The 17,188-nt window shown below is 41.8% G+C and overlaps 1 protein-coding gene across 1 annotated transcript in view; it reads right to left on the reverse strand.

The window, feature by feature from the left end:
- Positions 1 to 2,613: 2,613 nt before the first annotated feature.
- Positions 2,614 to 17,188, reverse strand: part of STX7 (syntaxin 7) — a 36,923-nt gene continuing 22,348 nt past the window's right edge. Inside the window, exons 7-10 of the mRNA XM_060239511.1 lie at positions 14,637 to 14,727; positions 13,692 to 13,764; positions 9,631 to 9,713; positions 2,614 to 4,214 (exon numbers count right to left, since the gene is read on the reverse strand). Coding sequence (XP_060095494.1) covers positions 4,119 to 4,214; positions 9,631 to 9,713; positions 13,692 to 13,764; positions 14,637 to 14,727 — 343 coding nt within the window. The 3' untranslated portion in view covers positions 2,614 to 4,118. The remainder of the gene's footprint in view (positions 4,215 to 9,630; positions 9,714 to 13,691; positions 13,765 to 14,636; positions 14,728 to 17,188) is intronic.

The following is a 17,188-nucleotide window of genomic DNA, read 5'->3' on the forward strand; positions in this document are numbered from 1 at the left end:
GTCTAAAGATAATCAAGAAAAATCTCTTTACAGGTTTTTATGAACACAACAGTCGAAGAAAGATCCTGTTAAATTTTCTGGGAGAGAATACAAAAATTAACAGAACGTATTGTTGCTAAAAAAACCCCCCAAACCCAATAAAATACTTGGGTATTTATGTAACAGGACAAATTAAGAACTTTGGGGAAAACTGCAAGTTTTGTGGCTAGGCAGAACCTATACCATTAATGTTACCAATTGATATAGATTAATAGCTTTTTTAAAAAAATGGCAGAAAATGATAATTTTATATGGAATGGAAAAAAACCAAGAATAAGATTCAAAATACTGCAGGCTGAAATAAAAGTGAGGCGGCTTAGCAGCAATATTCCCTCTAGGCTGCAGAAACTTGTGAGCAAAAATTATATTTTGTGAGTTACTGGCATTAAAGTTGTGAGCTACTGCATAAATTATTGTGCTCTGGGGTCATCCTTCCTGAGCTAAGACAAAAATATGTAAGCTGGAGGCTAAAAATCTGTGAGCTAGCTCACACTAACTCAGCTTAGAGGAACACTGCTTAGCAGTACCAAATATTAAATTATACTGCCAAGCATCTATATCGCTTTGGATCTCAGATTGGATTACAAATCTAAACAGGAGGAATATTAAACTAGAAATAACTGATACAAAAGCAGGAATCCACATTTATTTATGGATTAAGAAGTCATTAAAAACTTTTCAAAGAAGAGATGGCAGCCATATCAGAGGGAAGGACTATTAACAATATGGTTTCAATGGATATTCACAAAATGGACAAAAATTACAAAGAAATTTGCGGGAAATGTAAGGAAGTAGAAGGCATGTTTTATCACGTGGTGGTTGTGTAAAAATGAGAAATATTGGATTGAAATTCATGCAAAGCGGAAAAAAAATTCTTTAAATTCCCACTGAATCCAGAGATAATTCTTAATTTTAAGAATTTTCCCAGATAATCTGGGAATGATCCCAGGTAATGTGGAAAAAACATCACAGGATTTACTTATATACACAGTATGTCACAGAAGTGAGTACACCCCCTCATATATTGTAAATATTCAAGTATATCTTTTCATGTGACAACACTGAAGAAATGTGTAGTGTATTGGCAGCCATACGCGCCATGCGCAGAGGCGACTGGGCGGTCCCAGGCGCCTCCAGCGCGGGGCGCGAAATCCCCGCCAATCACCAGCTGTGGCGGGAAGTTTAACAGGTCAGGATTGGCCTGACCTGTCCCGTAGGCTGTACCGGGGATTGTACATAAGCGGGACCCGGCCCGCCTGTTCCTCCTCTTGCAATGTGCTTCTAATAAAGAATGTTGCCCGACTCGCGTCTCCTGATCGAGTACGTTACAAAATGACACTTGGCTACAATGTAAAGTAGTGAGTCTACATCTTGTATAACAGTGTAAATGTGCTTTCCCCTCAAAATTATGCAGCACACAGCCATTAATGTCTAAACTGCTGGCAACGAAAGTGAGTACACCCCTAAGTGATAATGTCCAACTGGGGCCCAAAGTGTCAATATTTTGTGTGGCCACCATTGGACATTATCACTTAGCGGCGTACTCACTTTTGTTGCCAGCAGTTTAGACATTTAATGGCTGTGTGTTGCATAATTTTGAGGGGACAGCACATTTACACTTATACAAGCTGTAGACTCACTACTTTGCATTGTAGCTAAGTGTCATTTCTTCAGTGTTGTCACATGAAAAGATATACTTAAATATTTACAAAATGTGAGGGGGTGTACTCACTTCTGTGACATACTGCAGCAAGAACACAATTTGCATCTATTTGGAAAACAGAAGATTGTCCAATGAAAGAAGCTTACTTGTGATAAATTAGCTGTAATTAGGGCCGACATGCCCATTAGGTGACTTTAGGCAGTCAAGTAAAGTGCAGCCCTGGGGGACACCATATTAGGAGACCCTTGTGAGGGTGGGGGCTGCCCCCTTCCTCCTAGGCATGGGAAATGCAGCAAGAACACAATTTGCATCTATTTGAAAAACAGAATTATGCACTTTAAGTGTATAATTGCTGTACAGAGACATAAGAAAAGAAAAGAATCAGACCTCTTTAGCTTTCCAACCCTGGCCCCACCACCCAGTATTACAACTAACACAATTTCTTAGGACAATGAATAATGATCTCCCTGAAAAAAATAATGAGTGCTAGTTATTCCAATATACATTTAAAGCCAAGAGGGCATCCGTGTGGGAGAGGGATGCAGTGTGGTGGGGAGAGATTAAATATATTTAATGACCCTCAAACAAAAGACCAAGTAAATCAGCAGCAGACTCGAGGGGGGGCATGGATCATCATGGGCAGGCTGGTTGTTTCATACCATAAAAGAAATGGAAGCACTTAGCTAGTCCACAGCCTGATGCTCCCCACTCCATGCTCATTTTGAATAGCCTGTGCACTAACAGGCAAGGGAAACCGTGAGGACAGAAAGAGCTCCAAGCACCTATGGCTCAGGACTCCAGTCAATGTGTCCTTTCTGTTGGATTAGATTTCAGCACTGCAGTCTATAAATTCATCCCCTTGAAACTTGAAAGCATTAGTTTCAAATAAAGTACAGAAAAAAGAGAAAACATTCACCTTCAAAACTATCTTTATTTAGATCATGCAATCCAAATTAGCCTGTGGATTTTTAGTCCTTCCCAAATCACAAGTCTCACTTATCATGTAAATGCTGCTTCTCTATCAAACTGCTGTACAAAATTCATAAGATAAGTAATATTTATACAGTAAATATTAGTTCAATAACATTTCTTTTTTTCTTTAAAAAAAGCAGAACAGATTAGCTGGCAAATAACTTCATATTACTTTTCCAAGTTGTGTTACTACAAAAAGTCACAAAGCCCAGTTCTTAAAATCTCCAAGATTTGAAATAATTAAACTGAATTCAATTGTTTGGAAGACAGAACTTCCCAAAACTAATTCAGGACTTTGTACTTATACATCAAGGAAACGAGAATTAATTAATTGCTTTTAAAAACCCCAACTCCCCACAGGTTTTATTATTTTTATGGGTTAGAACTTTCTGAAATTCAATCAGAATTAAGTTTAGGATGTTTGTCAACCACCACCATGTATAAAGATCTGAGAAAATTACTTAAAATAGTTAGATACGTGTATTATTTGGCAACTTAAATCAAAGAGTCTCATAAAGTCTAATTTGTTATTGGCCATTTCACATGTATTAGTTTTGCCCGTAGACTTCAAACATCTGATGGATACATAAAGTATACAAATATCTGCTAACTTTAAATGTGTCCCAAAGTCTTGAAGGTAAGCACAATCAAATCCCTTTTATCAGATTAGACTTTGCCAAGTTTGCCAAATACCCAGAACCTGGTTTATATCAAAATATGAAGTGTGCTCTTAAGCAAAACAAAACTAAAAAAAACCCCAGCTGAATTAATCCAAAAGTTTCAGAAATATTGAATAGAAAGAGAATATAGCTGCCAGCAACCTATTAGATTTGAATTGTACACACAAAGAGGAGTGTATGAAAGAAAATATTGGGGCAGCATACATGAGGACTTAAAACAAGTAAGAAATTAAAAGTTTCAGATTACATATACACAGAGTAACTCATGATTTGTTACAAGAAATCAAGTTGACCCGTTGAAGCCATAGGTTAGGAATTGACTGAATAAACTGAATTTTTACAATTTATACCCTTCACATTGCTTTTTAAGCTTCTCAGTGAGACCTTCAAAAGGCACAACTGAACAACCTTGTTCACAGCCCTCAGAGTGTACACAGCTTCACATATCTATCTGCAAATTCGCCTCACTTGAATGACAGTTCATCACTGCACCATACCAGCTGGGTATCACATAACCATCTCAACTTGGCCTGGAGGCAAAAGGAAAAGACAACAGACTTGCAGGCATGGACAAGTAGCCGCCTCCGGTTAAGGTGCACTGCTGCATTCAACGGTGCAATAAATTCACTGAATTGTACTGTGCAAGCTGAAGGAAGAAAGGAAGCACTGCTGGATTTTTAAAAAATGCATTCTGTAGAAAAGCAGAAGTGATAAAGATGGCTCCACCATTTACTGATGAGACATGGCTGTGGAAATTCTCCTGCTTAGGATCTTGTTGCTGCCCATATGATTAGGGCAAGGACGGTTATTCCTACAGTGAGTACAATAATAAGGATACACATTTTCTTTCGGGACTTGCGCTGCAGAGGCAAAAAAGGAGAGGAAAATTGTTAGAATAGTCTGGAGCCGGACACAAAACATACCAGTTCTTGACAGCCGCAGCTTAGTTTTCCCAATGAGCATATAAGGTGGTGAGCTTGCACCGGAGAGAAGCTCACAAAGCAAAGGAGATTGGATTTATATCCCACCCTTCACTACCTGAAGGAGTCTCAGAGTGGCTTATGATCTCCTTTCTCTTCCCCTCCCCACAAAAGACACCCTTGTGAAGTATGTGAGGCTGAGAGCTCTGACAGAAACTGCCCTTTCCAGAACAGCCTCTGACCAGAGTTATGACTGACCCAAGGTCACTCCAGCAGTTGCATGTGGAGGAGTGGGGAATCAAACCCGGTTCGCCTACACACAACCACTATACCAAACTGGCTCTCAGGATTCTGGGTTAGTATCTATCTACTATATTACCCTTTCCCCTGACCTCCAGTTTCCAACTGCAGTGGAAGATATTTTTTAAAGCAAGGACTAACAGTCATGTATGAGCCCCCATCTGCAGTTTTAATTGCAGTCCAGAGAACCATCTGCCACTTCACATGCTGTTGATAAGATCTAGGCCTACAGGATCAAATATAAAATGGCTACTATACCATAAAGACAGTATTTCATTAACACTGATGTCTTGTCAACACAATATTGTCTACAAGAGTCTTGATGCATCTTATTATGCATGTTTGTATGGTTCCCTTCAGGAAGAAATATACTGTGGAAATGCGGGGGGGGGGGGAGGAGGAGATTGGATTTATACCCCACCCTTCACTTGGAGTTTCAGAACAGATTACAATATCCTTTCCTTTTCCTTTCCACAACAGACACCCTGTGAGGTAGGTGGGGCTGAGAGAGCTCTTGAGAGAACAGCTGTGAGAAAACTTGTGGCTGACGCAAGATCACACCAGCAGTTGCATGTGAAGGAGTGGGAATCAAACCTGGTTCTCTCCCAGATTATGAGTCTGTACACTTAACCACTACACCAAACTGTGAGGGAAGTTAACAAAAAAATGGGGGGACCTCTCTTCTTCCTTCCTTCTATCTTCTCTAGATACTATTCCACTCCTTGGGGTGGGGGGGATTTGGAAAACCTGGAACATATGTTTCCTACGACTGCTTTCTTAGCATTTGACTACTATAGAATTGTTCAGGAGGACATTTTTAATAAAGAAAATAAAGTCATTTCAATATCTCTGGAAACATTTAGGAAGTCCCTCATACATTGTTTTTGTACGTATTACACTGCTTTCATGGCCTTTAAGAATCTAATTCTCAACAAAGCACCAAAATACAGACCAGAAAAATCTGCACAAACTTGCAAGTTATAGACTAAGGGTTTTTTCCTATTGACTCAAAGGCAAAAAAATACATTTAAGAAAATGCCAACAGTTATCTTGCAAAATCTCAGTCATTTTTTTTTGGGGGGGGGGGGGGCTGCTTAGCATCCAAAGCATTAGAACCTGGGTCTAGCCCTAGGCAATCCTGGTTGTAGGGAAGGAAGTTGTAGGGAAACAGCAGCAGCTGGGAAAAGAATACAAAGTAGTGAGTGAAGAGCGTGGAAAGAGTGTGTGGAAAATTGGGGGGGGGGGGGGGGACAGGTGAGGGTCAGTGTGGGAAGATGGGTCCCCAACTTGTTGTTTTCTAATTCTGTAATCAACTTTTGAGTCTCAACAAGTAGGTAAAGAAATAAATTCTAGTCTTGAGTCAGGAGATAGTACAAATTGTTGCAGGTGGGGAACCATAGGTAGCACATATACAACATAGACCAGACTATAGTGCAGCTATGCATGTACCAATGTAGCGACCATCAATACAAGAAGGCTCCATCACATGTCATATCAGTGCAAGAAAGACCAATGCGATATCCAAATATAAGTTTATTTCAAGTCAAAAAGGCCTTGAAGTCATAATTTAAATTTATTGGAAAGACTGAAAAGATAAAGTTCTACTTTTACTTAAAGGTCAGACATATTAGTATTAATGGGAGAACTATTAGAAATCATGGTATTTTAGGAAGTTAAAGCTATCCATATTTAAATCCCACATTTCTTGCTTTCCTCGCTCTATTCCTTATTCCTTGGAATAAACTCACTATTGGGAAATCAGAAGGAAGTTGGATTAACATGAATAAAATCTGCACTGAGTTAGTATTTGATGCAGGAGATTAAATAGTGCGAGATAAAAATTAGAGGTTTGACTGTGCCTAGAAACCATCAAGAGTTCCTTTCAGGAAACCCATTTTAAGCAGGCTTTATGTGTTATCCATGGCATTCATAACATCAATATTGAAACTACTGAGCCCAGATCAGTCTAACAGGCTTTTCCCCAGAATCCCAGTTACACTACAGTTAAGATCCGTTAAATCACTTTTCACTTATCTACTTCCAAGTTCAGATGTTTAGGAAAGTCCTTTTTATTTCAATACTATAGAAGAGATTTAAATTCCAAGGAGACTGACATTTAAAATAAACTCAATTGATTAATGTTTGGAGCGGCTGTCTTTTTGTCAAGCAAGCAGTGGCTTCCTTTAAACAATTAATGTCATATATTAGGGTCCACTGCTGATTTCATAAATTAGACTTTGCTCAACTCATGATGCAACCCCTGAAAATTTCATTCAAATTGGATGGGACATAAAAAATACTTAGAAGCATAGAATCATAGAGTTGGAAGACACCTCCAGGTTCATCTAGTCCAGCCCCCTGCACAATACAGGAAATTCACAAATATCTCTCCCCGCACACACACACCCAGTGACCCTATTTATTTTATTTTATTACACTAATATCCTGCCCTCCCCTGATGGGCTCAGGGCAGCTAACAGAAATTTAAATAACAAAGAATTAAATCATTACAATAAAATCACAGTAAAATCCTGAAAATATCTCAAACATATACAGTTTTAATCCCTAGATGGCATTATTATTAGTTCTTGATTAGCGCTCTTTACTATGTTATTAGATGTTGTTTCGCACATTTCAGTTCTGTTTGGATTGGGGTAGGGTATCAGTGCTGTGGGGTAATGAGGTTCTGGTTGCCTCCATTAGATGTTAAAAGCCTGTTTAAACAATGCACAGCAGCCAAGAAGGTCAGAGCGCCTGCTCTGGCTGCAACGCCACTGAGGATGTTCTCTGCAGCTGAGAACGAAACGTCTGGAAGGAAAACTTTCTCCAGTAGAACACGGCACTTGAGCCCGTAAGATTCTACAAACCCTAATCCTGTTTAAACAGTTTCGTCTTACAGCCCTGCGGAATTGTGGCAAGTCCCTCAGGGCCCTGATGTTTTCAGGGAGAGCTTTCCAGAGGGTAGGGGTTGCCACCAAAAAGGCTCTCACTCTGGTGGTGGACAGCCTTTGGCCCAGGGATTGTCAAGAGATTTTGTGAACTTGATCGTAGTGCTCTCTGGGGCTCATATGGGGAAAGGCGGTCCTGGAGGCAAACAGGTCCCAGGACATATAGGGCTTTAAAGGTCATAACCAGCACCATGAAGTGAGCCCAGAATGCCACAGGCAACTAGTGCAATGTCTCCAATGCAGGTTGAATGTGCTCCCATAAAGGCAACTCCAGTAACAGCCTAGCTGCGGCATCACATGGATTACTGTTGCTAAGTCACTGCACTCCAGGTATGGTGCCAACTGCCTTATCCACCTAAGGTGATAAAATGTGGATTTGGCAGTGGCTGCCACTTGGGCCTCCATGGTTAGTGAGGACTCCAGGAGCACCCCTAAGCTCTTGACCCTAGAAGCTGGCGCTAAAGGTGCCCTATCAAAGGTTGGTAAAGGGATCTTTTTTCCCAGGCCGCTTTGGCTTAGACAGAGAACCTCTGTCTTTGCTGAGTTCAATTTCAGTCGACTCTGCCTGAGCCATTTCACTACAGCTTGCAAGACCAGGTCCAGATTTTCTGAGACGCAGTCGGCTTGGCTGCCCATCAATAGATAGAGCTTGGTGTCAGCCGCATACCGATATCTCAGCCCATATCTTTGGACAATCTGGGCAAGGGGGTGCATATAGATGTTAAATAACATTGGGAAAAGAACCGCCCCGAGGCACACCACAAAGTGAGTGTCTCCAGGACGATTGCTCCCCTATGGCCACCCTTTGTCCCAAACCTTGGAGAAAAGAGGTAAGCCACTGAAGGGCGAACCCCTGAATCCCCATGTTGGCAAGACGGTGTGACAGCAGCCGGTGGTCGACTGTATCGAAAGCAGCCGAAGGTCTAATAACAGCAGTACTGCTGAACCACCTCAATCCAGATGTCTTAAGAGATCATCTATGAGAGCGACCAGCACTATCTCTGTCCCATGGCCCTACTCCATGCCCAGATGACAAAAAACTTCCAGGATCCCTGGCCAAACTGGTCTGGTGAAAAATTGCTTCCTGACCCCAGTGGCAATCAGCATTTCTCTGGGTGTGTAAGAAAGGGCCATGAGAACTGAGCACTGTTGCAGCCTTTCCTGCTCTCCCTCTCATGATTTGCCTAAGTTCACAGAATCAGTATTGCTGTCAGATGGCCATCTAGCCTCTCTTTGAAAACCTCCAAAGAAGGAGACCCTATCACCTCTCTAGGAAGCCTGTTCCACTGAGGAACCACTCTGTCAAGAAGTTCTTCCTAATGTTTAGCCAAAAACTTTTGATTTAATTTCAATCCACTGGTTCTGGTCGGCTCTTCTATATGACACCCCTTCAAGTACTTGAAGATGGTTATCGTATTACCTCTCAATTGTCTCTTCTTCAAGCTAAACACTCAGCTCTTTCAACCTTTCCTCATAGGACTTGGTCTCCATTATCTTCTGGACATTTTCCATCTTTTCTATATCTTTCTTAAATTTCAGTGCCCAAAACTAAGCCCAGTACTCACAAGTGAAGTCCAAACCAGAGCAGAGTAAAGCACTTTATGTGATCTGTTGATACAGCCCAAAATCGCAATTGCCTTTTTAGCCACTACAACATCACATTGCTGACTCATGTTCAGTGTAGGGTCCACGAAGACCAGTAGATTGTTTTTGCACATAATACTGCCAAGACAAGTCTCCCCCCATTCTATAATTACTCATTTGATTTTTCCTACCCAAATGCAGAACTTTACATTTATCCCTGTTAAAATTCATTTTTAATTGCTGCCAGCGACACAAAGGGACACAAAAATGAACACAACAAATAACCAAAATGCAGCTAAGAACGAACTTAGGGCTCAATAAATGAACATAAATTGGCTGACATTTGACAACAATGATACAGATTTGGTAAATACTCATTTTCTGTGATCTAAATATTATTACTACTGGCAAATACTTTAATAACAGCATGGCCTAGAAGCAGAGGATCCCAAAAATAGCTTCAACTTTTAGTATTTCTGATGGAAGTGCTACAACACAGCCTTGGTGTCTGCAGTAATATTTACCTGGTAATCTGCTGCTCTAGACAACTGCTGATTTGCTTGCTGGACATGGACTTCAGCTGTTTCTACATTGGCTTCTATGCTATCTTTGGGAAGGCAAAAAGATAATTAAAGTCTTTTCTGAAGTTGTATGATAATTCTCTGTAACAGAAATGTACTGCTCTGGGGCCTTTACATTTTTATTCAAGTTCTAGGACACTAACACTGCAAATACTTATACCAGGGGTGGCCATACTGCGGCTTGGGAGTCACATGCGGCACTTTCACACATATTGTGCGGCTCTCGAAGCCCCCTCCGCCCCATTAGCCAGCTTGGAGAAGGCATTTGTCAGTGGCTTGGAGAATGCATTTCAAGGTAAAGGTTTTTTTTATTCTCTCCTTCATTCCATCCGTCCTTCCATCTGTCTTGTGGCTCTCAAACATCTGATGTTTATTCTATGTGGCAAGTTTGGCGACCCCTGACTTATACTGTAATTCTAAGGACATCCCACTAAAATCAATGCAAAGAAGATGGAAATGTAGTTTACCCAAAATAGGGTAATATGAAGAGGCAGAGGATGGCCACCCAATCACTGTGTGCTGGGGGATTGTCTAACTATCCTGCAGCTGCCTTAAAGTGAGGTAAGGGGCAGAGTGGATGCTATAAAGCACACTACCTTCTTCCATAACCTAGCCCTGTCTTGTTGATGGTAGAGAAGGTGTGTGCAGCCAGGCCCCACCCCCTTGCTCTATGATTGGCTGGCATGCCAGGCTGTAGCTGCATAGGAAGAAGGTAGAAAGCACATGAGTGCTCATCCACGGCCCATACCACAGCTGTCTTCACACCGCATTCCACCCAGTATTGCTGCCACCAAAAAGAATTCATAGATGACTGAGATACATGAGGGTAGTAATGAAGATGCAGGGGAGCATCCACCTTTCATTTTTGTCCAGGGCCCCAGAAACACTAAAACTGAGCCTGAACTTGCCCCCGGATGATGGGGATGGAGTGGGTGAGGAGGTATAGGTCCCCACATGAACACTGATGGGCAAGGCTAAAGATTGCATATCACAACAGCATCAGAACGTGAAACAGTTAAACTAGATATTGTGGGGGGAGAAATCAACAAAGGGCAGCTCTTTTCAGTAGCAGCCCTGTTTACTTCAGAGTGCAGTTCCACCTTTAAGTGATCATTTGGAGAATCCAATTTATTATCCTGCAACTTTAAATGAAAATACTGTACTAAGGGCACAACTAGACTTCATAGCAGCCATGGATCTAACCTGTAAATGTCCCCACCATTTTATAGCCAAACATGGGCTACTTAAAAATGTCACCAGGCAGCACAGTTAGCAAAACAAAGTAACTGTGTATGTACAGTAAGCCACCATTTCAACCCCTTCGTTCACTTCTGCACTGACATATCTGGTCGTTGACCCATGCACGTTCTTCCAAAGAGGAGGATGGTCCATTCCCCAAGAACTAGGCTTGGTTCCTGTTGGTGCAGATCCATCCTCTGACACAACTTTTAACGTTTTGTTGGCTATGGCTCACCCAAGCTGGACTTCTACAGGGATTGCCCCAAGCAAAAGAACCAGGTGGTTGACAATCACATCCTGGAGCTTGGGACTGTAGCTGAGTGAGCCAGGACAGACCAGTCTTGCCCAAAAAAACACTCAATGGGCCAGGCATTCAAACACAGCCATGCAGGAGAAACTCCTGGAATTTTCTTTTTGTTTGAATGTTTGTCTTTTAAGATCTTTTTTGCTGTTTTGGGGAATCTTCCCAACACTGTCTTTTTAAATTTAAAAAAAAAATTGGTTGTGATTACTGGTTTGTTGTTGTCTTTTAAGTGTAAATTCTGCTGGAACTTTTGACAGCGAAATAATTTGGCTATGGAGGGTGAGATGGGATGAAAATGGTAGTTCGTTTCATTTCAAGATTCATTTGATTTCTGATCTGGTTCATGGTTTGTTTGGTTTAGGAGGCATAAAACTCACAAGAATTTTCAGCAAGCCCTCCTCCATTCACCCTCCAATTTTGGTGAAGGATTTGGAATGTCCAAGTTACAGCCCCCCCCCCCTTCAAAGCAGGTGCCCCCAGGAAACCTTAGCTTCAGCTCTCACTGACAACTTTTCATGCTGCAGAATGGGAGCTCTGTGATTGGCTCCTGGAGCTGCCAATCAAGCTATGGACAACTGCTATGGGTATTTCTAGGACTCCTGGAAGTCCACCCCCAGCATTGTCTAGCAATTGTTTGAATCAGCACCAGGCTGTCTGCGAAAACAAAGTAGAAAGATGAAACAAATCACCAAGGTAAGAAGCGGTTCAAAACGTGCAGAAATCATGATTTGTGGTTTGGTTCCTGCCCATGCCTACTACTGATTTCAGTGTTAGTACTGAAGATTTCCATGTCTCTTTGAAGAACTTTATTTATGATGCAGGTAACATTTTATATGCACTTTATTATAATTTATAGGGGTCTCCACGGGGTTCCTAACTAGATTTTAAGTGTTACATGTGTTTGCAGAACAGAATGTTGTGAATTTGGAAGCTCAGTTCTTTGATAAAGCTTTGAGCAAAACAAAGGGTTTTTTTTTTCAGAACTAGCCAGCCAGTCAGATTTTCTTGAACTGACACATTCAAGTTGCTGGACTTTCCTCAAGTCTATTTAAATTGTAGCACCAGCTCGGTGCAGACAGTCTGTTGAATAACCTGGGGCCTGCGGAGTGTTGTTCTTTGCACATAATTGAATGTTTCCCCCTTTGCACAATCCTTTCTTATACTTTGTTATTAAATGACACAGTTTCTTATAGGTTTATAATCAGCACGTTTATTGGCTTACATTTTGTTTGGTTTATTGTACATACAGTTACTTTGTTTTGCCAACTGTTCACTGTGTATCTCACTTTTCTTTTGGCCAGGCAGCATGGTGGCATCAGGTGACCTTGTCCACACCTCTGAACATATGGAGCTGCCTTATACTGAATCAGACCCTCAGTCCATCAAAGTCAGTATTGTCTAATCAGACTGGCAGTGGCTCTCCAGGCCTCAAGCTGAAGTTTTTCACGCCTACTTCCCTGGACCCTGCCGGGGATTGAACCTGGGACCTTCTGCTTACCAAGCAGATGCTCTACTACTGAGCCACAGTCCCTACCTTGGATCTTTTTAAATACCAAAAAAGACTCCATGTATGGAGGGGGGGGGACAAGAGCCCTTTGTTTCACTATGCAGCCTTGTAGCATTTTAAGTGCCCTGAGTTCAGCTGTAAAACAGTGTGTGTGTGTGTGTGGGGGGGTGTGGAATCCACAGGTCAGACCCAGGCAAGCAGCAACATCTACCTGGGCTCTAAACGGAAGCCCTACTCCAAGTTAAGATGTTCCTAATCATGTGATGCAACTAGTTTTCTGGACTAAAGTTAATACAATACTGTATTAAAGTTAATACAATACTGTAGTGGTCCCAGTACACTTCTTGCTCACTGAATTTAGTTTTGTTTTGAAGTTCGCCTGGTCTCCCTTTCTCAACAGCTCTGTGAGAGAGATACAATCCAGAGCGTGCAACTGGCCCCAAGATCACCCAGTGAACTTCACTGGCTGAGCAAAGGCCTGAATCTGGGTGTCCCCTGTCCTAGTCTGACACTAGCCACTACCCTGCACAGGGTCTCTCACAATGGCTTTTCCCTATGCACTCCACTGTTTCAACCTATCATTCTGAATGTGCTGAGGATGTCTTCCAGTGCAGACATTGTTCTCTCAAAATCTGAAATGCGGGCATAACATGGCCACTGACAAGTTTCAGTGGAAGACCTCTTACCTGAAAATATGCTTTCCATAATGAAATAAAGCATGCACAAGACAGGGCAGTATTTTATTCTTTTTTTTGTAGACTGAAGTTGAATTCATAAAATCTAGAATGCATATACAGAGGCATGGCACTCAGATTCTTGGTAAATAAGATTTGATCTTACTAGATTGCTGGTAACCAGATTGCTGCTGCAGCAAAGTCAGTGCAGCCTAAGTACTAGGTGCTTATATGAGAAATATTTGCATGTAGCCCTCTCAAAATACTGATCTCAGCTTACCTATTATGTCTCCTTGTTCATGAATCATCATCCCCAGATCTTTAAATATTTCGTTGATGTCCATAATATCTGCCTGTAAATACAGAAGATATGTTTTCTTCAAGACCCACCAATTGTTTACACAATCAAGGACTATTTTTCTGTCCAAGTTGTTGAATAAAGAAGACAGGACAAGTGGCAACAGAAAGATAGATGACTGCCTACAGAGTCAGAGAACATAAGCAGTAGAGACCCCCACCACAAGGCCTATGTATGGGCACTTCACATTGGACATGATGCACATGCATCAGCTGTCAAGCAGGGGAAAGGTAGCTGGCCTCATCAGCTCTCCCTTGGGGCAACAAGAGAGAAGAAACAGGGACAGGTGCTCTTTCCACTGTCTTTCCCCACCCCTTGCATATCTAAGTACAGAGAGAGAAAGACAAACCATATGACCTCTTCATACATTACATTTTTTGTTTTACATTTTTAATGCAGGTTAAAGCCAACACATTCTAGAAGACATTTCCATACTAGAGATACATTCAGAAAAGAGCCTGCAGTCTCCTGTTGTGAATGCACTTCAGACATATTCACAGGTTTGTTGCTGTATAATGTGTGAAACTACACAAGCCACATAAGGCTGGGGGCTCTATCACTACAGAGTATTGAAACTTATATCCCTATTTGCAAGCTGGACTTTCCCCGCCCACTACCATGCCTGCTTGAAAGGGAAGCTGATAGGCCACTAGAATTTTTTTAAAAATAACTCTGACACACTGAAGGTCAATGCAAGCAGCGCCACCTGCTGTCCAAAATGAGCTGGACCAATAGATTCAATCCATCCAGGAAGATAAGGGTAAGGAGAAAAGAACTCCAATACAAGGCTAGAATTTAGGTGCATTAGGGCCTTCATGAAAAAGGAAGAAAAATTCTATTTGACTTCATTGTTGCTGTGATGCTTACCTCAAGCTGCCTGATGGCAGTTTCTCTCTCTTCAATAAGACGAAGATCATCTTCTGTGATTTCTTCATCTAGTACTTGACTTTGAGTTTGACTGAAAATTAATAGGTACACAAGATGCTCAGCTCCCATGAGGATAAGTTGCTTTACATGAAATATGACAGACCACGTTAACTTGAACTAGCAGCTGAGGAGGGGGGATCTCCTCCCTTATGGGGACCATGTCGCGGTGGCAAAGGATGTGCTTTGCATGCAGAAAGTGCCAGGCTCAATACTTGGCATCTCCATTTAAAAAGATCAGATAATAAGTGATGTGAAAGACCACTACCTGAGATCCTGAAGATCTACTGCTAGAGGAAAGAATACTGATCTTGAGGAACCAACAAAGGAAGCTTCATGTGTCCCACAGGTAGACCCTTTTTATAAATCTTGATAAATTCTAGTGAGTCAATTTCTATCCCCCCTCAATCATTGAAGTTTTGACACTAAAATAATCAAACAATACTTAAAACCCACAACTATATGGCATGGGAGGGGCAGGCTAACCTGAAAGTCAATAAGAAATTTTAACTGGTACTCAATGCAGTTGTTTGCTTGTTCCTCAATCCCAGTTCACAGTGTCAGTTGGAGTGAAACTGAAATATTGTACTGCAGTGATTTTTCTCACACTCAGGCAAATGAAGCCTTACTATGATGTGGATTTGTGCTGCTCACACAGACTGCTCTCACCTGGCGGTGGAATTTTATGCCTTTACCATGCTACTTTCAATGCTATCCCAGCAGAACATAAGAAGCAATAAACTGAAATATAAAAAGCAAAGCCCTGCTATGGTTGCACTTTTTGAAATAAGTATCGCTGGTGGGAGATCTTCCCCTGCTTCTCTGTCCTCCTTCCCATGGAGCTCTCATTTGCCTACCACTTCTCTTTAGAAAAAGAGCCCTGTGGTGCAGAGTGGTAAACTGCAGTACTGCAGTCCAAGCTCTCCGCTCATGACCAGAGTTCAATCCCAGTGAAAGCTGGGTTCAGGTAGCCGGCTCCAGGTTGACTCAGCCTTCCATCTTTCCGAGGTCAGTAAAATGAGTACCCAGCTTGGTGGCGGGAAAGTGTAGAAGACTGGGGAAGGCAATGACAAACCACCCTGTAAAAAGTCTGCTGTGAAAACATGATGCAACATCACCGCAGAGTTGGAAATTACTGGTGCTTGCACAGGGAACTACCTTTACCTTTTCTCTCTTTAGGAAACTAATCAAAATTGTATTTGGAAGTGTTAACTCTCAATTGCCTTCTGGATTTAACCAATGTTAAATTGTTTCGGACACAAAAAATAGCCCAATAAGTTATTATGTGTTGGCTTTTATATTTTAACTTTTACTGTAAAACAAATGCGTTTTAACAGCCCTACCCACAAAAATGAAAAGAGAAAACAGAACATTTAAACATTAAGTCTCTATAAACCCAGGATCACATGAAGTGTGAAAAAGGAGTGTAGCCAGTTTTCATTATGTATTTTATGTCTATTTTACTCTGTTTTACGGTTTTAATGCTGTACTATTATGCTGAATCATACACATGCATGTCTGTGAGAGCCGCCCTGAGCTCACCTCAGTGGGGAGGGTGGGATATAAGTGGAATAAAACAAACAAACTAATAAATAAAATAAATGCTGTCTATGGGGAATTCCCATAGGTAGCAATGTGGCAGCTACAGCCAAGCTTCTCCGTATCTTAGCATTTCTGCTTCCCAAAACAACAGCAATGGCATGTGAGAAAAATAAAGTTAGAATATCAGCATTTATCTTCTTAACTGTATGTTAAGTATTTAAAGCAGGAGCACAGGTTGCCAAGAATGCCAAAGCATGGATCATCGATATTGCCATTTATTTTTTAAAGAATAAATAGGGGTGCCAGTTCCAGGTTGGTGGGAAATTCCTGGAGATTTTGTGGTGGAGTTTGAGGAGGGCAGGGTTTGAGGAGGGGAAAGGCCTCTGCTGATTATAATGCCATAGACCCCACCCTCCAAAGCAGTTATTTTCTTCAGGGAGAGAGAGATCTGTTGTCTGAAATTTAGTTATGATACAGGATCCACTTGGAGGTTGGTTAACCTAAGCCTGGCTGCTTGCTAATGTTCAGCAACATCCCCCCTATGACAGCAAGTGTGGCACAGGGCTTCAGAACAGGGTCTGCCAGACCCAGGTTCTTGTTGTGCAAGCTAACTGGGTGAATTTGGCCCAGTCACAGACTTTCAGCCTCACAGGGCTGTTGTGGAGAACAAAAGGGGGACAGGAGACTGATGTAATCTGCTTTGGTTCCCCCCCAACCTCATGGGAAAAGATTGTCCTTTTCCTACATAGAGTCTGCAGGGATAGGGGGAGGCAAGGGAAAGCTGAAGTCAGATGGGCAGATAAAGGGAAGGATATAGGATTGCCATCTCCAGGGTAGAAAATTCCTGGAGATGTGAGGGGTGGAGCCTGGAGACTGTGGGGTTTGAGGAGGGGTGGGAACTCAGACAGGTACAATGCCATAGACTCTACCCTGCAAACCAGCCACTTCCTCCT

Source organism: Heteronotia binoei, chromosome 1 (assembly GCF_032191835.1).
Source record: "Heteronotia binoei isolate CCM8104 ecotype False Entrance Well chromosome 1, APGP_CSIRO_Hbin_v1, whole genome shotgun sequence".
NCBI lineage: Eukaryota > Metazoa > Chordata > Lepidosauria > Squamata > Gekkonidae > Heteronotia > Heteronotia binoei.